The sequence below is a fragment of the Condylura cristata genome, unplaced genomic scaffold, assembly GCF_000260355.1.
Source record: "Condylura cristata isolate star-nosed mole 26May11 unplaced genomic scaffold, ConCri1.0 scaffold00002, whole genome shotgun sequence".
NCBI lineage: Eukaryota > Metazoa > Chordata > Mammalia > Eulipotyphla > Talpidae > Condylura > Condylura cristata.
Window position 1 is genome coordinate 9,395,540 of NW_004567103.1, and position 23,290 is coordinate 9,418,829.

The 23,290-nt window shown below is 39.8% G+C and overlaps 1 protein-coding gene across 1 annotated transcript in view; it reads left to right on the forward strand.

The window, feature by feature from the left end:
- The window catches only part of FARSB (phenylalanyl-tRNA synthetase, beta subunit), a 63,962-nt gene that overhangs the window by 29,000 nt on the left and 11,672 nt on the right, over positions 1-23,290 (forward strand). Inside the window, exons 15-16 of the mRNA XM_004674240.2 lie at positions 386-503; positions 11,434-11,589. Of these exons, the coding sequence (XP_004674297.1) occupies positions 386-503; positions 11,434-11,589 (274 nt within the window). The remainder of the gene's footprint in view (positions 1-385; positions 504-11,433; positions 11,590-23,290) is intronic.

Genomic DNA, 23,290 nt, shown 5'->3' on the forward strand with positions numbered 1-23,290 from the left:
GTGTTTAATCTACTTAATACATTTGTATCTTATAATCTTCACTTTGTGAAATAAGGCATAATATGAAAATTTACATTTTTGAAATTTGGAAGATAGTTCTAAGTTTTAAAATGATAATTTATAAAATAACCAGCCCTAGGTAGCAACAGCTATATTTAAGTTATATATTTTTTCTCCCTCTTTAAAAATGAATTTTCATTTTGCAACTTTTTTAAAAGCCAGAATATTTTGAGAACTTTCAGTACCTTGGAATTGGAGATTAGAAATGAGTTGGATATGTTAGCTCTGCACTTTGCAGAAGTGTTCTGTGAGGCCCTGGAGTGTTTGTTGTTTAATTTGTGTCTGGTTCCTGTTTGGTCACTGCAATTTCATGTTTCCCCTGTAGGTGGCACGCACTACTCTTCTTCCTGGCCTCCTGAAGACCATAGCATCCAATCGGAAGATGCCTCTTCCACTGAAACTGTTTGAAATATCTGACATTGTAATAAAAGATTCTAGCAGAGGTAAGAATCACCTTTGAATTACATACGTAGAGGACTTTTATTAAGAAAATTCAACTGTGTATATCTCACCCCATTCTCCATATTATTTTAATGTGAATATTGTACATCTCATCATTATCAGCAGACATATTACTATGTATTTCTATAAGAGGTACCTCTTGTTTTTTGAAATACACTACACCATGTCTCATTATGATCAAATATGTAGCTAGGGTTTACATTTTCCCAATCTAGATTTGTTTCATAAATTTGCATGATTGGTTTGAGTCATTCTAAGCAAGTTCCAGATATATATATTTGTTTCTCACTGTATCTTTGTGGTTACGGTATCTTTTAGTTACTTTAATAGAAAGCCCTTTTTTAAAATAAGTTTTTAATGAAGTACCATTGTTTTACATCCGTGTTGATCTTTTGAGAATATAGGCTTTCTCCCCTCATGTGTCATCACCACCGCTTTCTCGCCACCAGCCCTGCACTCATCCACCATGGCCCAGTGTGCTCATTTGCTTTTTGTTCAACCTTTCCCTTTTTCTTCCCCTCTGGACACTGTAGATCTGTGGAGAAAAAAAAAAAAATTGACAGAGTTTTAGCACTTATGGGTAGCTCTATTTTAACCTCCATCTGAAAAAGCACTGTGGAACATTTATTCTTTTATTCTTAAAGTTTTATTTATGCTTACAGAACTGGGGACAGAGTTGTGGTAGGTGAGAGGAATCACCAGAGACTGAGAGGGGAGCAGAACAGGCAGTTGTACTGAAATACACTGCTAAGGGCAGCAGTGGGCGGGTCAGGAGAGGTCTGTCATGCCATGTGGGTCACCTCCCTGGCCGGGGATTGAACTCGTGCTGCAGTGGCTTTGACGAGCTTCATAATGTGGTGCTTTAACCCATTGCGCCAATAGGGTGGGCCGGAACATTTATTCTTTGTAGATGAATTATGTGCAATTCATTTTAAAGGCCTCTGTGTCTTGTTATTCAGTGTTAGCAGCAACTATTCACCATCACTGTTGTCACAGTAATCATAAGTGCGTTAACCTGTTTTTGATTCTTTTGAGTATGGCCTGGAATTGTCAGAACATCTCTTTTTGAGGCAAATGGAACAAAACTTTGTCCCTATTTAAAATACAAGAGGTTTAAGATAAATTTTTCCAATGTGGTGTAAGTATTGGACTTGAGGTAGGGCCAGAACTTTGTTGTGGTGCATAAATTATCAGTCTGTGGACTTCTTTGAGTGGTAAATCTGTAACAGAAATCAGAAAACAGTTTCATTGTCAGCTACAAACAGTTCTGAGGGTTCTTGCACCTTCTGTCTTCCCCTAGTACCGGTACCTGTTACCTTGTTATAATTCCAAATGTCAGATATGTCTGTCAACTTTTACTTGTTCCTTCTATCTTAGTTCTTTTAAGTTTTATGTTGTTTTGGTCCTTGGTGATCCATTCATATTTATAAATATAGGATTAGGTTAATTACACTGGATTTCCACAAAAGCTTTATAATGCAGGAAGGTCCCACTGTAGATAGGGAGCACTTCACTGCCTTAGAGGCCTAGGCAGAACACCTTTGTTTCTTGTGAGGCTCCAGCGTGGCAAGAAGCCCCTTATTTATTGGAGAGCTATTCCTCACTACTACTATTTGCCATCCTTTATCACATAACCCCGGGCAGAACGCCAGAAACCCAGTCATGCACTGAGATTCCTATTTCACCAGCAAGAATAGTCTTATCTCAGTAGGCCTTTTATACCTTGTTTTGTTGTGATTTTTCTTTTCTGCTTTCTCTTTGCTTGGCTCCTACTTACATTACCTGTGTCTGTCCTCTGCATCATGTGGCTTTATTCTCTTTACAATTTACTGTCATATAAATGGGATTTGAGAAATGAGTGGAGGTAAATAGACTTGTAAGTCTACCATCTTGAAAACAGGTTTGGTTTAATTTATTTGGAGTATGTTTCCTGTTTAGGTAGGCCTGGGTTTTATTTCATAACAAAAGAAGCCTTTCTGGTGGATCATTCTAAATATGTCCATGCGGACTCCTACTTGTCATCTGGTGCACATGGAGGGCTCTGTAGGAGAGGCAGCGCTGCGCTCGGCTCTGGAGACGCCGCAGCCCCAGCGTCTGCTTTCTGCCACTTAGCAGCTGCCCCGCTTTAGAAGAACTATTCAACTTCTTTGTGCCTCAGTTTCCTCATCTGTGCACTGCTGATAATGATTACATTTATTTTATTAGCTTTGTGTAAGGTCAGGGCCGTGGCAAGCCAGAGGCGGGAAAGAGGAACTTAAAACGGCTGCCACTTGCAGCAGCCCGCTCTGCCCACCTTACACATCTGTCTAAAAATAGCAGCTTCAGTGCCCTATGAAAGCTTGCTCTTGGCCCCCAATGGCATGACTTCTCTGACCTCTATTCTTTCGGGTCTGGGAACTTCGTCCTGGAGCACAATAAAGTTCCTGTCTGTCAGAAACTTTGCCTGAATCTCTTTTTCTTTATGGCAGGGAACCGTTCACTTTGTTATAAGCATTAAATGAAATTGCATTTTGAAAAATTGTAGCCACTGAAGTAAGCAAGCACTGCTTGATATGGCCCCTACAGTTAGGGCGTTAGCAGTCCCTAAGCCACTGCCCTGCCTTTTGGTCTCCAGGCAGTCTCTGCATTAAAGATATGAAAAACTCTGGTCCTCAAGTGTTAGTGTTGCCATGCTGTGGTGGAGGGGCTCATTTTTATCTTAACCTTTGGTTTATCTGGTTTTTCTTTTGTTATGCACTAATTTTTTGGATTGGAAACCCAAACTCTACAGATAAGGGGATTTATTTAAGAGAACAGCAATGTTATTTTTAAAGTAATTCATCATTTACTTCCTTTTGATGAATTGAGCACATGTTTTCACTGTCCTCAATCCAGCAGCTATTTCTCTGTTGGATTGTTAGACATTTCCTCCTAAATGAATTATTTTGAAAAAATCTAGAGCATCAAAAATGAAGCGAGAGGGAGTTTTCCAGTTAATATGTACATGTTCCAGATTTTCATTATGGAGGGCCATCCCAAACTCCTGGCACAGCATGGGTAGAGGGATGTGGACTGTTTTGCTTACTGCTCTGGGAGGAAGGTACTTATGAGTTTCTTTTCTAGGCTGGAGAGTACTTGGAATACAAGAGCAAGCGCTTGGGAGGCTTAGGGTCGACAGGGCAGTGAGGAGTTCATAGAGTGTGCTCTGCGGGAAGGTATGGGGTCCATGATGGGCCAGGGGAGGGAGTGACAGCTGCCACACACTTGCTGTGTCTGTGACATGAAGGGAAAGCCCGGCACTCTGGCCTTTGATAATTTCGTGTAGACAAACACACCTTCCACAGTGGAAGTGCAGATGGAGACTGCTCTGGATTGCGTCCGGATTGCAGGCGCCTCCCACACATTTGGCCAGACCAGCACTCCTCGAAGAGCAGATGAAAGATTTCTAACCCTGTTTTCAGCCTAAGCATCCCTGGGCATCTTCTCACGCTAATGTGGACCTTGAGGCGGCGGCCTCGCGGCTGAGGCGCGTCCCCGTGGGCCTTGAGCCACGCTGAGGTTCTTGGAGGCTGAGCCACCTTGCATGTCAGTCGCAGGGTCCAAAGGTGCTCCCACATTCGGAAAAAATGAGTCATGACTCAAGGGACTATGCTGCTTCCTTGTCCCCACTGTCGGCGTGTATCTTTGCAACAAGTTAAACGCAGGCTCTGCCATGGGCTGCAATTTCAGCTTCAGAGCAGGGAAGTTGGCAGGAGCCACTGCAGCGATCGATCAGGCCTCTGTGTGAGTTAGCGCGTGGTTTCTGTTGTTAGTACTTTCGCTTCTTCTGATTGATGTGAAGAATAACTAAACTGTAAACAAAATAGTAAAAAATTACTTCAGAGAAGCAGTTGTGAATTGCTAATCCATGCCCTGAAAAGCAGCTATATTTTTGCAAAGTCCAACATTCTGCCTGTTCATTAAATGCAGATTGGGTTCTGCCATCACAGTTTATTCCTCAGTGACTACTGCAGCTGCTGGTGTGCCCAGAAGCCTGTAGAAATGACAGGAAAAACGCATCGCTGGCTGGAGCCCAAGTTTAGAAGGATGGTAGTCTGTGAAAGAAGCCGTCGTATGAGAGAGCCATGTAGATTGGCAGGACGCAGTCTCCCAGTGCCAGCGTGATTTGCTTGTGTGGGGACCCTGACAATCAGATTGCCATGCACTACAGTTTCCACTACTGTATTGAAAGAATTGGGCGTGTGGTAATTGCCACATGGCCCTTGGCCACTGTGTCGGCTCTGGTCATCTCATGTGCCTCACACCTGATCCAGGCCTCTTCTCTCTGTTCGGACCACGCCTGCTTTTTTCCAGAGCCTCGCTGCAGGCCTGGCATGCTCTGCATTTTCTCAGCCCCCAAATTGCTATTTCAGTCATTTCTGAAATTGCACATTCACCCTGAAGCTTTTCTAAATCAGAGAACGATCGACTTCTTACCCTGCCCAGTTAGGATGTGGAAATCCAGACTTAGAAAAAAACTTACTTGCAGTGTATGTTTTAGATTCTTGTTCCTTTCTCCTCTCTGGATGACCATGGTCACGTAATGAGATTCACTGTTTTTTTATGTTTTGATTTGTTCTTTCAATTTGTTGTTGGTGTGTTCCATTCATGTATCTGTCTTTTGTTGTAACCTACTAAAAGTAGGGGCCAGATTATTATATTTATAACTCTTTTCTTGATAGAGTCAGTGAAAGTGTTTCCATTATGAGCTTGTGAAACACTTCAGCTCCGAAAAATTGTCCATTAATTCTGTAGCCATCAAGTAGTGGAAGGTTATCTAACCTACACATGTGGAATGCGGTTTTCTGAAGGGAGCTTATGTCATCAGTCTGGATTAATTTAATTTTACTACTTCATATTTTTGGCATGTAGCATTTCCAATTAATAATTAAAAAAATATGGGTGTGAGGAACATTGACATTAACAATATTTGAAGTAGCATCATTCACATATGTGATGGCATCTTAACTGTGTAAATAACATCATTTTTAATATAGAAAGTTATTTTAGTACGTTTGGTTCCACATAGTTAAGATCTGCTAATGTGAGTATAATGTGCTCTGTCATGCATTGCATATTGTATTTTTTTAATAGATAAAAATCCATTCCAGGTTTATGTTAACTAAATAAAAGTCAACCCACAAGGATACAACTTCTTTCCTTCATGCACTGAGAAGGTCATAGATTTTTTTCCCTCGCATTTGTTTCTTAGTTTTCAGCATTATTTAAAAAAAGAAAAATCTGTACTTTAGTGAAATATATAGAATTGTCTCAAGGAAAATTGTTCCTGTTTTATTGTGTTTTTAAACTTGAAAAAATACTTGTAATATCTCAATTTTCATGAGTATTTTGAATTTAAGGTTAACTCTGGACTTTTCATAAAAAAACCTGCATATCTAACTTCTCCTTAGTACTGCTTTTAGAATTATTTTTGTCTATGCATATGCAACTCTTGCATTTCTCTGTATAGCCATAGATAAACTGCTTCTTAGTGTTTACACATGTGAGGTTAATGCTTTTACCTGTACTGTTCTGTGCCTGGCTTTTTCCCTATGGACAGACTCACTCCACCTTGTTCTCTGTAATGGCTACATAGTATTTTATTGTGTGGATGCATTGTAATTTATTTAGACTAGTAGAGTAGATTTAGATTGTTACTTGCTTTTTGGTAAAATATGTTGCAGTGAAAAGTCCTTTTGCCCATATACAAATACATATTTTTAGAAATAGAATCAGTTCATAGATATGTATATGCAATGTAGGCTATCTTGTCAATTTATCTTCAAAAAATGATTTTTTTTACAAGTTTGCCCACCTACTGAGAGTGTATAAATGTTCATTTGTCAGCATTAGTTTTTTGTTTGTTTGTTTTTAAGGTGTATGTCTTCAAAGGGCTCTTGCGGATTTTGTGAGTCATTTAGGCTTAGGCTGAAGTTTGCCAGGAGATAAGTGTGCAGAATAATTTATTACGGTCTCTTGGGTACCAACCTGAAAGAAATTTGTTGGAATAGTCTAATAATTGAGGTACTTTATTTTCTGAACTTGACCAGACTACTGATCTCAAGTTCACTCAGTATCAGCCACAAATTGCCACAGAAGCCTTCCCAGTAAACTTGCTCGTGGCTTCTTCATTTGGGCTTCTTCAGTGAATGTGAAAATAGGGATGGAAGTGTTCTCCTGAAGTCTCTCCCTTTGTCCAGTCTGTGCCATATGTGACAACATAACCTAAACCCCCCAACTTGCTTTTAATCATTGGTACTTTGGTGAAAGAGACTCTCAACCAAGCAGGAGACTATTCTAAAAATTTGAGTTGTATGCAATAGTCATCTACTGAGGGACATCATGTACCGTTCTTTTTTTGTTTCTCTTTTACAAAATCATTTGGCATGTTCTTTCAGCTTACAGAATCGTAGCCAGCTGCCCCTCCTTTGGGTGGTTTAGATCAGCCTCTCCAGGCAGTACTTTGAAGTCTGTGAAATACATTGGTAATTTAGGCTGACATACTTGGCAGGCCCATTTAAAAAGCAGAATTGTTTGATGGTATGACACAAGAGGTCTGTTAACTGAGTTATAAAGAACTGAGGCATTTCCAACAAACCCTAGTTCTGGCATGAAATTTAAATAGTTCTTATTTTGTGGCGTGCAGTCAGTGAACTTCCTGTGATGTAACATGGTCCCTCAGTGCAAAATACCAGGAAATAGGAATTTTACCATACCTAGCATTTTCTCCAAGGAGAAATGGGTGGAACTAACAATAAGGCTATTTTCTCTTTTAACTCGTTTCAGCTATGGTAGTGGGGATATCTCAGAGAGCTGTGAGGACGCAAGACTAGGAGTTGCTGGACTTGGCAAATCTAAAAGACCAGCCAGTCAGTATGGGATTTGGGAGGGGGCATCTCAGTAATGAGTTTAATCTAATTCTTATGGTGGGGTTAGTACAAAGCCTGGAAGTCAGCAGCCCTTCCTAAAAATATTGCAAAATTGAATCTAAAAATACATAACATTGTGTGTATGTCCTGTATATATCTTGAACTTTCCTTGAATGCAGTTTTGTTAAAGGCCTGTATTTTCTGTTGTAATTTCATTGCTCTGATCAACAAAATCACTTAATTTGTTTTTTTCCCCTAACTTCAAACCAGATGTTGCTAGTCTTATCAAAAAAATTTTACATAATTTGCAGATCAGCAAAGAAGTATTTCAAGGCAAAGGTTACCAAAATAAAGCTTCCAGTTTATGCTGCTAAGCTCTCTGAATGTGGCATTACTGCCGGCTGGTCTCACAGCAAAAATGGAAGCACAAACTAGTTTCAGTGCACGCCTCTGTGTTCACGTGGGGGCATGAGACACCAACAAATGGGTACCACATGGCACAGATTCCCAGAAGCAAGTCTGTAATATGAAAGGGATAATTTAGTTCTGTTTCATTTCATTTTTTTCCTCTTCATGGGGAGAGAGAGACCGAAAGACAGAATGTGTTTCCACAGAGGAATCAGGCTCCTCATTTTAGTTTATGCGCGTGGTTGGTTTTGTGAGGTTTTATGCCGCCTGGTTTTAAATATTAATCTCATTCTTACACCTTCGATTGTAGCTTTTAGTTACCAATTTTCTTTAACCTTACAAATGCCTGGGAGAGTGACCGTGGTTCAGTGCATGCTTTCCTACAGCGGCTGCCTCTTGTGTTTATGGAGAATGTGGCCCGTTGTCTGTCCCTGGCTGTTTGTAAGGTATTGAGTGTGCTTTCCAGGCCTTGCACTCATTCAGAAGGTAACTGTTGAGTGCTGATTCTCTGCAAACCCTTAAACACAGTAGGTACTAAGTCATGTCATGGCGGAAACAGTTCCTTCTCCATGTGTGTTTAGAGAAGTTTAACTCAGACTTCTTTCTGTGGATATTGGTTGATGACTGGAAATTAAAGTTAATTGACTTCTAAAAAATAATATACCCCAGCTGCTTAACTAGAAGTCTTAAATATCATGAATACTATTATTGAAAGCTAAAGTATGGATCAAAAACATTTCAAGAATGAACTATTTCAACTCTATTAAGTGGGGAATATATATTTATATATTTTTTGTGTTTGTTGGTTTTCATCTACTATATAGATTTCATCTGAATCTTTTAGAGATTTCCACCAGATAGTGGAAGGAGCATGGATTTTAGAGTTAGGCAAATCCCAGTTTTGTGACTATTAATGTAATTAATTACAAATAGCTCTAACCAGTTAGCTCAACTTTGGTCAAAAATCTCAGCTTTTATTTTTCAAGCTTGATTTTCTGCATCTTATTTTATAGGAATAATAAGCTACCTTATATGCTTGTTTTACAAATTAAATAATACTATAACTAGACTGATAGGCACTAAATACAAGGCACAGAGTAGAAAATACTAGTTTTACCTTTTTCCTTTTCAATGAATGTTGGCTTTTGTTACTTTATAAGCAAAGTACAGTAAGTCCTGATTTAATGTTGATCATAGTTCTTAGACACTTGACTACGAGAAATGATGCTTAATACACAAGCCAGTTCCTTGTGCATTGTGACTTATTTAGTGATGGCTAGGACTTTTTGCCTTTCATCAACATTATGACAGAACAACACTGGGCAAAATGACTTTAAGGACGTGCTGTTCATTGTGTGCAAATACCAGTGTCTTATCAGGACATCTGAAAGGTAAACAGGTAACTTGTATTTTGTAGTAGTTATTATCAATGGGAATAAATCTCTGGGAAAATCCTATGCCATAGCATACTATGTATATGCTAATAGAAAGCAGCTTTTTATTTTCAGATTGTTGGCCCAGATAGACATTCGTTTGTTCTTTTCTTTTTTTCCAATTTTGAAAGCAAAATAGAGCTTTTATTTTGCCAGAGCAGTGATCTCCAACAGCAGTTATTAAAGGACCACACATGTATATGTGTGTGTGTGTCTATATATATATATATATATATATATATCTGCTGTGCAGTTAAATGATTACCACTGAATTTGAGTCTACCTTTATATGCTGTGTATGTCTTCTTTGTTCTCTTTTCTTTTTTAATGACTTTTAGCACAAGTTTTATAACCATCACTTCTAGGTTCAAACAATTCTGTCTCTAGGAAGACCATGTTGTCACATTGTATTTACATTATTCCCCCTACATCTAGCCCCAGGCAAACACTGTCTGTTCTTTGTTGGTATGGTCTCCCTTTTCCAGAAAGTCGTAAGTGAACTTGTATGGAGCTTTTGACACTGGCTTCTTTCATTGAGAATATTGCCCATGAGATTCAACTACGTTGTCATGTCTGTCTGTGTTTTGTTTCTATTTATCACTGAGTATTTCATTTATGGACAAACCAGTTTATCTAGTTTCCATGGAGGGAGGGAATCGTTTGTATTGCTACTGTTTTCTTTTTTAAATACAACATTATGTAAGTTCTGATTTTCAAAGTAGAACACTATACACTAGTCATGGAAAATAGCAAAAACTTGCAGAAAAATTATCCCTGTCAAACATAACCTCTCTGAGCATTTAGGTATATTTCTTTTCATTCTTGGGCTATTTCATTCATGGGGTATTTTGAGCCATGGTTACACTTACATAATTGTGATTCTTTATATATTGCTTTTCCCATGTATTTTAATTGTAAAGAGTATTTATGACACAGTTTTAAAATTTTTTTATTAAAGATTTATTTATGTATCCAGAACTGGGGTACAGGACAGAGGTGCAGGGGCAGTGAGAGGCTTCACCAGAGACACAGTGGGGAGCAGAACAGGCAGACTGATGAAGTACACTGTTGAGGGGCAGCGGGCGGGTCAGGAGAGGTCTGCCAGGCCATGTGGGTCACCTCTGGGCCGGGGATTGAATTCGTGCTGGTGGCTTTAGCTTCTTAGTGCTGTGCTTTAACCTGCTGCGCCACCAGGGAGGGCCCAACACAAAGTTTTAAAATACAAAAGAAACGCACATGGTAACCATCCAAATGAATAAACACAGTTCTGCCATTTTATCCTTTTTCTCCTTCCTGTGATCTCACCTTTCCTTTTCACAACCCTCACTTCGGTGAGTCACTACTTTCTGTGTTTCATAGTTTTCTGTGGCTGCTACGGATAGTCTTTAAACGATGTAGTTTGAGTCTCTTTGAACTTTGTCCTGATTTTGTTTATTCACTGTTTGCTTTTGCTCTGTTTTGGTAAATAGTGATAAAAATATTCACCAGAATATTATGCAGCTGTTAAAGTATTTATGAATACTTGTCATAATAGAGCAGAAAGAAGCGTTTAATAAAAGAAAATGGCCAGTGACACCATATTCTGATGAGTGCACTGTGCTGTAGCCGTTCCCCAAAATAGCTGGTTTCGTGTGTTCATTATTGGAAATAATGCTGTATGTAGGAGATTTTTTCTGTTTAGGATTATTTTCTGTGGATAGTATAATGAATGAAATAATGAAGTTTTAAGATTCTGCTATGTTATCTTCTCCCCTCCCTAAATACAAGCACCTGAGGGAATTTGAGGCTTAAAAATCATCCTGGGGTTTCTCTTGTGGTCTAGGAGTTAAGTCTCTGCGCTGTCACTACTGTGGCCTGAGTTTGATCCCCAGCCGGGGAGCTGACCAACATAAAGCAGACCTCTCCTGTCTGACCTGCTCCCCTCAGCAGTGGGTTTCATTAAATCCACTTGCTCTGCTCCCTACTGAGTCTCTGCTGAGTCCTTTTACCTTCAGTACCTCTGGCCTGTACCCCAGTTCTTATACAGAAAAAAAGAAAAACCATCTTGCTGCATTTCTGTGACTAAATGGTTCTCTGTGTTAAGTAATCGTTACCCTCTATTGCCCATGCCCACGTGTATGTTGTAAATCACTTTCTTCAGTAGTGATCAGAGTGGCTTATGACCAACTCTTGTATCTTTTCAGATGTAGGTGCAAGGAACTATAGGCATCTCTGTGCTATTTATTACAACAAGAATCCTGGGTTTGAGATAATCCACGGGCTCCTGGACAGAGTTATGCAACTGCTTGATGTGCCTCCCGGTGAAAAGAAGGGGGGATACGTGATTAAAGCATCAGAAGGTAAGACCAGCCAAATCACACCCACCAGGTGTTGTGAGGAGAAAGGTTATTTCGGTTTTCATTTTGACTTGTATTTATCTCCTCTGAATGCATCGCCAATTTTTCATTGCTTTGTGGCCTGCCTTCCCTACTAAGGGGGAGAATTTGGGGCCTGTGTACTGGTGTGAACCTGAGTTTCTGTTGTTAAAGATGATACTCAGAAACAACTTCAAAAATACTGTTTTACCACTTGTAGCTACTGTTTAACGGACTGTTTTTATTACTACATTAGGTATCTCAAGTTTTCTAAGAGAATGTTGACTTTCTAAAGTGTTATTTAGCAGTTGTGATGGTGTGAGGTTTGGGGTGGGGGAGCGCATATTTTTGTTTTCCCTTAAATGTTTTTCTTAGTTCTTACAGTTTTTTTTTTTTTACTGTTGTTTGTTTTAATGTAGGATTTTTGTTTTTATTTGGAAGCATCCTTGAAAATGCCACAGCCCTGAAAAACAGGCCTTTTTTTAAGTTGGAGATTTGTAGGACTATCTTTTTTTTTTTTTTTTTAAATAAAATTGTGGGAGCAGTTTTTGTGGGAAGTTACTGTTTCTACCACATCTCATTAGAAATAATCCAATAAAGACTTGTTTACTTATAGGATTCTATCATATTAGACAGGAGCTTGGAACTTGTCAAGTCCAGTTTCCTGGTTTGACAGGTGAGGAAACCAAGGCAAGGAGGCAGTGAAGCAGGTAGAGCCTAGGGCACCTGTGTCGCGATTTTCTCTCCACAAGGCCAGGTTGCCTGCTTTCAGCTGCCTTTCCTTCCTCATTAGTTGGCTTATTCTTCTAGAATTCTGATTTGAGCTCTGAGTATCCAAATTATCGGCAAACTAAAACCATTGTGACGCATTTATTTTCTATGCAGTCTCTTCTCAGAAATCTTACTTCCTAAACAGACTTACTAGATCAGAATCAGTCAGTTTCCTGAAACAGATCAATCATGACCTGTCTGAGATAAAAATTTTTTTCTTACTTGAAAGGTTATACAGAGCTGAAATGGTAAATTGGAGCATAACTTGTGGATATATTGGCACATTACCTTGGTTTTCACATTAATAATGTTTCTGTATTCAGATACCAGTGTCTTAATGTTATGACTCCTCAGTTAGTTCTTGAAACACTTATTTCTCAAAAGACTCTGAATTCCTAGTCAAAAATAATGGGATACAGGCTCTCCCGTCAGACCCTGTAGGGGGCAGACCCCTGCGCACCAACTCTTAGACCAGACTGCTAGGATGAGTGCTTTGAGGTTTCCAAGGAGGGAGACACAGCAGCGTTTTGAAGGCATCTGGAAGAGCATTAGTGAGTTTCTGTGAGAAGCCTGGCACATAGGCCCAGATAGGGGAGCAAGACAAACTTTGTGAGCAGCCAGAAATGATGGGGAAACGGCTTAGTGAAATTTGTTTTGAAATAAGGTAAGGAAGCTTGGCATTATATTTAGAGGCCTGAATGCTAGAATAAAGGATTTTAGCAAATCAGGGGAAGCCCAGTGACACATCTTCCTGTATTTTTCCCCTTTAATCAGGTGAGTGATATGGTTAGATCTGTGTTTGAGAGGAATTTACCTGGCAACAAAAGCAGAATGGAGAGTAGAGGTGATGAAGATGGTTGGAGGTTGTTATAGTGATTCTGAAGTAGTAAGGATGAGGACTTGAACTTGCGTGTTGGTCATGGCAGTACTGAGGAGACTGACTTAAGAAATGAGAGTGGTAGATGCTGTAGCATTTGGAAAATTTCATGATGTCTACCTTTTATGATGCAGCCAATATGTATTGGTTTTTACAAGTCTAAACCTATTATAATTTGAATTCTATATACCTTATTGATAGCACAAAGACGATATAATAGTTAGTGTTAATTTCCCTAACATGTAGATATCTGTTGTTTTAGCTTGGAGTTTATTAAATTTGAAAATACATGAATGTAACTATCTCTGATGTGGTTGTAGATCTTTATATTGAGTTTATTTAGACCAAGTAGTTACAATGGCTTTTGTTTTAGGGTGAAGATAAATTCAATCTTAGGTTAATTTATGAATTACTTTGGCTATCATAGTAGAGTATCCTAAATTTCCAAGTATATATGTTTTTGAAATGTCCTAAGTTTGTGAATTGGAGAAGCTTAGGCGCATCTTATTTATAAGCATGCGTGGCCTGGATCAGTACCTATTCAGTATGTGTGACTTTGAAAAACAGTGAGGATTACTGATATGCTGTCCACCAACATTGGCTATGTCTTTTTTCCCCTTTGGATGCTTTGTGTGTGAGTGATCAAGCCAAAGAGAATTTGTATTACAAATAATAATTCCTTCTTTCCTGTAGGGGTTTCTGATTATGTAATGACAGGCAGTGTCTTTTTTTTTTTTTTTTTATGGTTAAGGAAATCAATAGCTAAAGAAACAACTTGTCAAAAGAAGCAGCTGTAGAGCTGTTATTAGTTCCTTATCTAAAACTTCATGTATAGACATAGCTATCTTCTACATAAATATGTAAATACAGAAATCTGGTTGCTGGGGTGTTTTTAGTCACATCATTTATTGATTTATTGTTATTTTACCTATGATTTTTCCTGCTAAGAAAAGGACTTCAGAGTATCAGAAAAGTAGAGTTGAAGCAGATTAAACTTCTTGGCATTCTTGATTAGCGTTGTCTTCTGTTACTCTGGCATATGGTATACCTTTTAATAATTAAAAATCCCTGGTGGCTTTGCAGTTATAATTGAGCTCTGTTCACCAGTGACTCCTGCTAATATCAGTTAGGGCAGCACTGGCTCATTTCTCTCTCTCTCTTTTTTAAAGACTTATTTTATTTATGCATACAAGAACTGGGGTACAGGTTCTAGAGGGGCGGGGTGTAAGTGGATCCACCAGAGACAGAGTGGGGAGCAGAACAGGCAGATTGCCTGAAATACATGGCTGAGGGGAGCAGCGGGTGGGCCAGGAGAGGTCTGCTGTGCCATTTAGGTCTCCTCTGTCCTGTTAATGAGCACCACAGGCTTTCTTTCATGCAGCCTGTCCAGTGGTAGGGATGCGTGGGAGGAGCCATGATTTCCCTTGGAGAAACTTGGCCCTGGCCATCTTAGGGAAATCTGGAAACTCATTCGACTGATCATTGCACTGAATTTAGGGTTTGTTGACAGTGGAGGGTAACCTTGCTAGGAAGCAGGCAGCAGCCCTTTGCAGCCTGTAGGAGCTCTGGAGTCCTTGCTTCAGGCCGATGATAGCAGCCAGAGTATGCATTCAAGGTCACCCAGCTTTATGAAGTCTTCACCACTGACACCCTTCAATTAAGCACACACGATGTGGTCGAATGTCGAGCTGATAGAATAAGGTCAATTATTGAGTGAGTAAATAAGAAAGAAGAACCTTTAACTTTTCAGCAGACTGCAGAGCTTTTTGAGGGTTTTGAAAGAGTTCAACTCAAAACTGTTTTAGTGGCATTTGCTCAGATTGTGACAGCTTATGTATGTGCTTTTTCAGGTTTCTTCCCCTTTGTTTTTGTGGTTTCTTGCAGACTAAATTATGTATGTAAAATGCATTTATCCATTTCAGAAACCACTTCTGGGCAAGGAAAATTCTCAGCATTTTTGTGTTTAGAAAAGTTATGCAGTTGCTGGGCAAATCAGTGGCAAAAATAATTTCTTGTAGAAAGAAGGTAATGGGGCTTTGTGTGCAAGTGGCTGCCTTCAGCATGTATTTTTCCCCCTTTCATTTGTTACCTATTGCAGTTTTGTTTATTTACAGTTCTGCAGAAAATTTCAGTTTAACTTGAGACAAGATCCCTAGCAGAGACGGAAGTTTTGGAACTTTAAGTTTTGACAAAATTTTCTAAAAAATTCTAGTTTTCATGCTGCTCAGAATTTATTTTGTGAAATGGAAAATCACCCTGTAGGTACTAGTCCATTTAATCCTGCACCATATGCACCGCAGTGGCTGCTCAGATACCTTCTGTTACAGCAGCACCTGGTGACCAGGGACTTGACCTGCAGGTCACAACCTTTTACCTCTTTCAGGACCTGTGTGATTTTTCAGATGCTAAAAAATATGGATGGAATTGGGATGTTTCTCTGGTCTTCACATTGGTTTTAGAGTAATATGAGCTTGCAAAGACAGGAGAAGAGTATGTGGTGAACAACTTGAAGTAGAGGTGTTCCATTTACGGTTTGATTTACAGAGAACCTTCTGGGCTGGAGTGAGGGGGACCTCTGGGGTATGTCCACATTTAGTTACAGTCAAAAGGGATGTTATTCTGCTAGAGCATCAAGTTGAAAAGCAGAAAAATCTGGAAGCTTTAAATCTCCCAGACGTTATTACTCTGTAACACACGCCTTATTCGTCTGGCTCTTTTGTGTTTTAGGCAAGTTTTCAAGTACTATCAATTTTAGTACCTTTTTGAGGATTAAAAGATTGAAAGCAACATTAGACACTTTGGCAGTGCCTACCGCACGGACAGCAGATGGGGCCATGGTGTTTTAAAAGTTTCAGTGGTTTCCCCTGAGTCCCCAGGCCCTGGATTGTTCATGTTGTGGGGCCCCACTAATACTCGCTTCTCTCTGTGACTTTTCCTATATTCTGGTACTTACTTGACATTTCAGTTGTCAGCAAATTGGATGATTTGGTCAGCTCAGTTTCCCCAGTGATAGACATTTTTGTACCACCATGTTTCTCTGCCCAAGAAACTATTTGAGGCTTTTCCTCCAAATTACTCTTCCATAAAATTTTTTAACATTTCAGGCCCCTTCCTAGTGGCGCAGCGGGTTAGGACACAGCACTGCAAGCTGGCTGCAGCAGCTTCTGTGCGAGTCCGATCCCCAGCCCTGGAGGTGACCACATGGCGCGGCAGACCTCTCCTGACCTGCCCGCTGCTCCCCTCAGCAGTGTACTTCATCGGTCAGCCTTTCTGCTCCCCACTTTGTCTCTGGCCTGTACCCCAGTTCTGTATGAATAAATAGATAAATCTTTAAAAAAATTTTTTAATATTTCATATAGACTATGTACTATAGTATAACTGTGCTTTCTACATAAGAGCAATTGAATTTTTAGGAATTCAATTCAGGGTTAAAATAACTAGAATTTCACCTTGGTGGGTGTGGTGTGGAGTGGTGTGGTCACATATCCACAAAAGTGCAGACCTATAGCTCTGAACTATCCCTTTATAATCAGTTAAGTTCTATTAAAAAAGTAAAGGTTAGGCCCTCCCTGGTGGCGCAGCCGGTTAAAGCACAGCACTAAGAAGTCAAAGCCACTTCCGCATGAGTTCCATCCCTGCCTGCCCCAGAGGTGATCACATGGCGTGGCAGACCTCTCCTGACCCGCCCGCTGCTCCCCTCAGCAGTGTACTTCGTCGATCTGTCTGTTCTGCTCCCGGCTCTGTCTCTGGTGAATCCTCTCACCCTCCGCATCTCTGGCCTGTACCCCAGTTCTGTATGAATAAATAAATAAATCTTTAAAAAAAAAAAAGTAAAGGTTAAATTAGAAAAATATTCACATTTAACTTTACATGTCCTGAGTTTGTTACTTATTTACTTCTATAAATCATACTTATTTACTTATATAAATACATATTAACATGGCAGCTAGTACAGTTAAATACATGACTAAAAAATTTTTTTAATTTTTTAAAAAATAAAATGTTTATTTTTTCAGCAAAAGTAAGGTAATTGAAAATGTCAGTTTCTTAAGTCAGCTTTAGTGAACTTAATTTTTCTTTGATAAGGGAAAATAATAGCTGGCAGTAACTTTTGAATCAGAAATGGTATTTAATTCTCAAAACCTGAGTCACACACAGCCACTCTGGGTATCTGGAGGTGATGTCTACTCTGGGTATCATTCTGGAGGTGATGTCCACAGGCTGCGATGTGCCTGCAGGCACCTTTCAGCGTGACGTCACAGTCCTCAAAGTCCGGCCAAAGGCTGGAGCTGCCTCTGTGGCCAGTACTTGGTCCTGCAGCTCTCGCCTGCACTTGCTGTGTCTTCCTCGCAGTTCTGCTCCTGTAGTGCTTGGGACAACCCAGTGAGAGGAAGTAAGTGCTAAAGATAAGATTGTGTCAAGTGTGGTTCAGATTTGCAGGTCCCCAAACCATTGTGATGTGAGTTTTTCACACCCTCACCCTCTGCTGGTAACGAGGTTTCACTCCATTGATGAGTCCACTTGGCCAGAGAGACAGGAGAGGTCTGCTGTGCATGTGGGGCAGCTTCCTGGCCCCAGATCCAACTCAGGTCTTGGCGATGGTAGTTACCCCTAGGCCACAGGGAGACCCCAAGAGAAGTTCATATTTTGCTTCTGATCTTTCAAGATCAGATTCTAAAATTTTAAGGAAATTTTAGGGTGATTTCAAGTACTCAGCTTTTGCCGTGCGCGTCCACGCGTGGCAGTTTTTCTCAGAGTGGCGTCTTACATGTTGCCCAGACATGGCAGGAGCACACTGCTGTGCTGGACAGTCATGGTTAGGAGCCAGTGTCCCCTGTTCCTGCAGAGGAATGCATTCTGGTAACTGGACATCACCCTCCTCGTGGCCCATCCAGCTTGACTCCGGGAAGGTTGAAAGGATGGCAGAAGGGAGACGCTGAGCCCAGGTAGGGCTGCCGGCTGTGTGTGGTGCCCAGAATAAAGTCCTGTCCTGGAGCACTGACTCTGGTTTTGACTTGGGAAAGAAATAGTCTTCTCCTTTGTTTAAATATTAGCATTTGGTGTTTTGTTTCTTGAAGATGAAACCAGTTTCACTTGCAGGTAGTATTTTGCTGTCTACCTGCCTGAACTCCTTGGCAGTAGCAGAATCTCCCCAGTGCTAATGAACGGAACCAAGTCTCAGGCTAACTTTAAAATGAACTCTTAGTAAATCATGTGTTCACATTCATTTTCATTCATTTTCTCTCGTTCTCTATTGTGGTATCCCTTTACTTCAGACCTTTTAGGCGGTTCACTTTCACATCCAAGGTGGTTTTGCTTCAGTCATCTTTGTATATATCAACTTCCTGGACACGCTGGTATTATTACTCACACTGCCTATTATTACTCACCATGAGCAAGTCTTTCCAATCTGCAATATTTACAGCTAAGGAAGACATTGGCTACTCTCAGGGAATATGCTTTATATGGCTGGCTTCCAGAATATCTTTTGGGCTCCCCTTAAAAAAAAATAATTCCGAAAACATCTATTGTGACCCATACTTCCAAGGAAGAGTCTAGCAAATGGTCTCCTGTCTTAATAAAATTTGAAATACGCTGTTATAGAGAATCAGGAAGATATGAATCCTATTGTGAGGGTTATTATATATTCTCACTCTTCTATTTACAGCTTATCATTTGCCTTTCTGGGTAAGAAAGTTCTTAAGATTGTTTAAAAGTATGTAAGATTCTGGTACTTTCAAGGCATCAGATTATATAGTGTTGCATTGTGAGTGTGAGAAAGGGTTGCTGTTCGCCTACTCAGTCAGCAGTTGGACTTCAGTGTTGGGTGAAATCCAGCTGGAACTAGAGAATACAGGTATCTTCTGGATACTAGGAAATTCAGAACAGTTATTTTTCATTAGCATTAACTTAAAAGGGAAAAATCTGTCAAAACATTGATGACCTAACTCATATCTCTGCATTTCTCTTTGGCAAATTAGAGAAGAGTCAGTGATATAAATTAGAATGATGTGGCAGTGAGGTGGGGCTTTTTGTTTGTTTGGTTTTGGTTTTGGTTTTAAAGGTCCCAAAATTCCTCAACTATAGTGAAATTAATGCATGGCATCTTACATGGGGTAAAGTAACAAAATGATCTAAATGATAGTGTTGCATTTGCAAAAATGGTAGGAAATGCTGTAATAGAGGAAAAAATACATGTGAGCATTATTTACATTTAGAGATGGATGGGTAAAGACATTTATTGGAGTGGCCTTTACTAGATTCAATTCTTAAGAAAAAACTTGGCAGTAATTTAAAGCAGATAACTGCTCTCATTTCTTTTGAAGTTGATGTATTTAAGCAACCAGTTTATTAAATTTACCTAACTTCAAAATGTCCTTTTTCCCTGGATGGATTCACATTTAGTGTTTCCTTTCCAGGTATAGAACAAGGGCAACAATTAAAAAAAAAATTTCTTTTTTTTTTTTGAGGGAATGGAAGCATCCTTTCAGAAATTCCTATGAATTAAACCAGATTTTTCAATAGTCATAAGCTAATTTTTTTTTAAAAGATTTTATTTTATTTGTGCATACAGAACTGGGATACAGGCCAGAGATGTGGAGGGTGAGAGAATTCACCAGAGACAGAGTGGAGTGCAAAACAGGCAGATCAACGAAATACACTGCTGAGGGGAGCAGCGGGCGGGTCAGGAGAGGTCTGCCGCGCCATGGGGTCACCTCCGGGGCAGGCGGGAATCGAACTCATGAGGAAGCGGCTTTAGATTCTCAGTGCTGTGCTTTAACCTGCTGCGCCACCAGGGAGGGCCAAGCTAATTTTTTTTTTAAATGCAGTTTCAATATAAAGAACTTTTTCCTTATCTCTGAGAGTGCCATTACTCCTGAATACTTCAGTGTGGAGGACATTGTGCTAACAACCACGATATAATCATCAAGGTTGTCAGGAAATTAACATTGATGTTAATTGTGACCCACCATCTAGCCCTTGTCAGTTATCCTTTCCATTAAAGAATCTCTTGTTGCCTTTAGCTCATCTCATTAGTCTCCTTCTAGAGAGCTCTAGAATAATCTTAACTTTTATGATCTTTCCACTTTATTTTATAGTTTCTCCCTCAACTTTCAAGTTTCCTTACATTGGCTTTAGGTTAACTGTCTCTGGAGGACTGTGGCCCACAAGTGGCAGTTTCTGTTTTCCCACTTACCCCAAAGCTGCTAATATTCACTTAATCACTGGTTTAGATGTGCCTGCGAGGCTTCTTTCTGTATAGTTCTTTCTGCATTGTGTAGGGCAGAGCTTTGAAATTATGTAAGTATTCTGTTCCCAGTTAATCTCCTAGTTTATTTATATCACTAGGATCTCACTTTTTCCTCTATTTTTCAGTGTGGTTTACTCAGTTGCAATCATCATTTATTCTGACGCCCACATCATCCACAGTTGGGCCAGCGGGAATCCCCTGCAGGCTGACTTGCATCTTTTCTACATGTTGCTATTCTTTTTAGTGGCAGCACTCCTTTGCTTTGGGCACAAGAGGATACCCCAGGACTTTCTATCACCTCATTTTTCGAGCTTGGTTTCTTTTAGTGGGGAACACTAGAATGAGGTTTGGACATGTTTATTACTGTTGAGGTGAGAGTTGTATTTGCTTGCACACGTACACACTTATTTTCTCCTATATGTATTTTGAAAATCACATCCCCTCTGCACTTCATGTTTCATCCCAGTTTTCTCCCATTATTCCTGTTTAGTCTTAGTTTATTCACTTGTTTAATGCCCCTGCAAGTCTGCCCTGCTTCCCATACCACACTCTGCTTGCCCACTCCTGTGCAGCCCCACCTGCTTGGCCCCTGACACCCCACAGTGATTTTCTTGTATGATTTGGGACATGATGTCCCTACTTAATCTCCCCAACTCTATGGTGGAGAGTTTGACTTTCCCAAGTTCTCTTCGGGCTGATTATTGTGGAGGAGAAGGGTGAAACGACTTTTTTTTTCTTTTTGGAAAAAAGATCTATTTATTTAGGCATACAAGAGCTAGGTATAGGCCAGAGATGAGGGGGTAAGAGGATTCACCAGGCAGAGTAACAGAGTTGGGAGAAGACTAGGCTAATCTATTGCAATACACTGCTGAGGGGAGAAGGGGTGAGACAGGAGAGGTCTGCTGCACCATGTGGGTCAGCTCCCTGGTCAGGAGTTGAGCTTCTGCTTCAGTGGCTGAAGACAGCTTCATAGTGCTGCTCTTAACTCCTTACACTACCAGGGAGTCCACCTTCGGTTATTTTTTATTTCGAATCCTACAAAATAAATACATTTAAAGAATTCAACTTCTGTCTGATCCCTCACTGCCTAAGGTTCTGATTTGTATTAGTTTCACTTATCCTTCTTTACATATTTCATTTAAATACAAGTGTGGGTTCATGGATATATTTCCTCCCCACTATCTCAACTGGAGAGTTGAAACTTTACATATTGTTCTATACCTTTTTTAAATTATTACTTAATTGACACTGATTATTCCATAACAGTATGAAACAGCACAGCTAACTCAATTCATTCTCTATTGATGGACATTTGGGCTGTTTCCAATCTATTTTGCTGTTTTAAATAATGCTACAATGTATAATCTTACACATATGTTATTTGGGTTTGTTTTTTTCTGGTCATTATAACTTTGGGACAGATTATAGATGTATAGTAGTATTGAGACGAAACATAATTTCATATTTTCACTAGATACTGACAGTCACTCTCTAGGAATTGTGGCTCTAACATTGTACAAACCCAGCAGCAACAGAGACTACCTGCTTCCCCCAAACTTAGCCACAGACTAAGTTGGACTTTTCTACTGTTTTGCAGTCTTTTATGTAGGAACTGGTATAGTTGTTCTGATTGGATCTCCTTGTTTTCAACAAGTACATATTCCCATGTTTACTATATACATTTTTATTTCCTTCTTTATTGGGGTATAATTGACATGGAAGTGTATTAGTTTCAGGTGTACATTCTGATGTACATTCATACTTGTATATGTGGTGAAATGATTATCACAATGTGTCTAGTTACAGTTGTCTCCATATAATTACAGTGTTTTTTCTTGCACTGAGGACTTAAGATCTGCTCTCTTAGGAGCTTTTAAATCTGCATATTGTTGTTGACTGTGGTACCATGTTACACAGTACCTCCCGCGACTTACTGATTTTATAACTGGAAGTTTCTACCTTTTGACCCTCTTTACCTGTTTTGTTCACCCCACTTCCAGCAACCACCACTCTATTCTCTGTACTTTAGATCCCAGGTATATGTGAGATTATACAGTATTTTTTCTTTTTGTCTGACTTGTTTCACTTAGCAAAATGCCCTGAAGGCAGAAAAAAATTTTTTTGAAGGCAGAAATTTTACTCTTTAGTTATGGCTGAATATATTCCTCTGTGTGTGTGTGTATGCAGATCATAACTTCTTTTTTTTTTTTTTAAAGATTTATTTATTTGTATATACAGAACTGGGGTACAGGCCAGAGGCTCAGGGGTGGCGAAAGGCTTCACCAGAGACAGAGTGGGGAGCAGAACAGGCAGATCGAGAAACACAATGCTGAAGGGAGCAGCGGGCGGGTCAGGAGAGGTCTGCCGTGCCATGTGGTCACCACCGGGGCAGGCGGGTATCGATAGAACTCATGCGGAAGTGGCTTTAGCTTCTCAGTGTTGTGCTTTAACCCGCTGCGCCACCAGGAAAGGCCCCTGACCATAACTTCTTTATCCATTCATGTTTCAAGGAGCACTTGGGTTGTTTTCACTTATTTATCTGAAATATATTTATTCATATATTTGCTATTTTCAATAATGTTGCACTGAACATAGGGGTGCATTTATCTTTTTGAGACAGTGTTATCTTTTTGTTTCCTTTGAATAAATACTCAGAAGTGGAATTGCTAGATTATATTATAGTTCTACTTTTAATTTTTTGAGTAACTTCCATACTGTTTTCATAGTGGTGGCACCAGTATGTATTAACTTCCTTTTCCCTGCACATCCTCATAAGTTTCAACGCT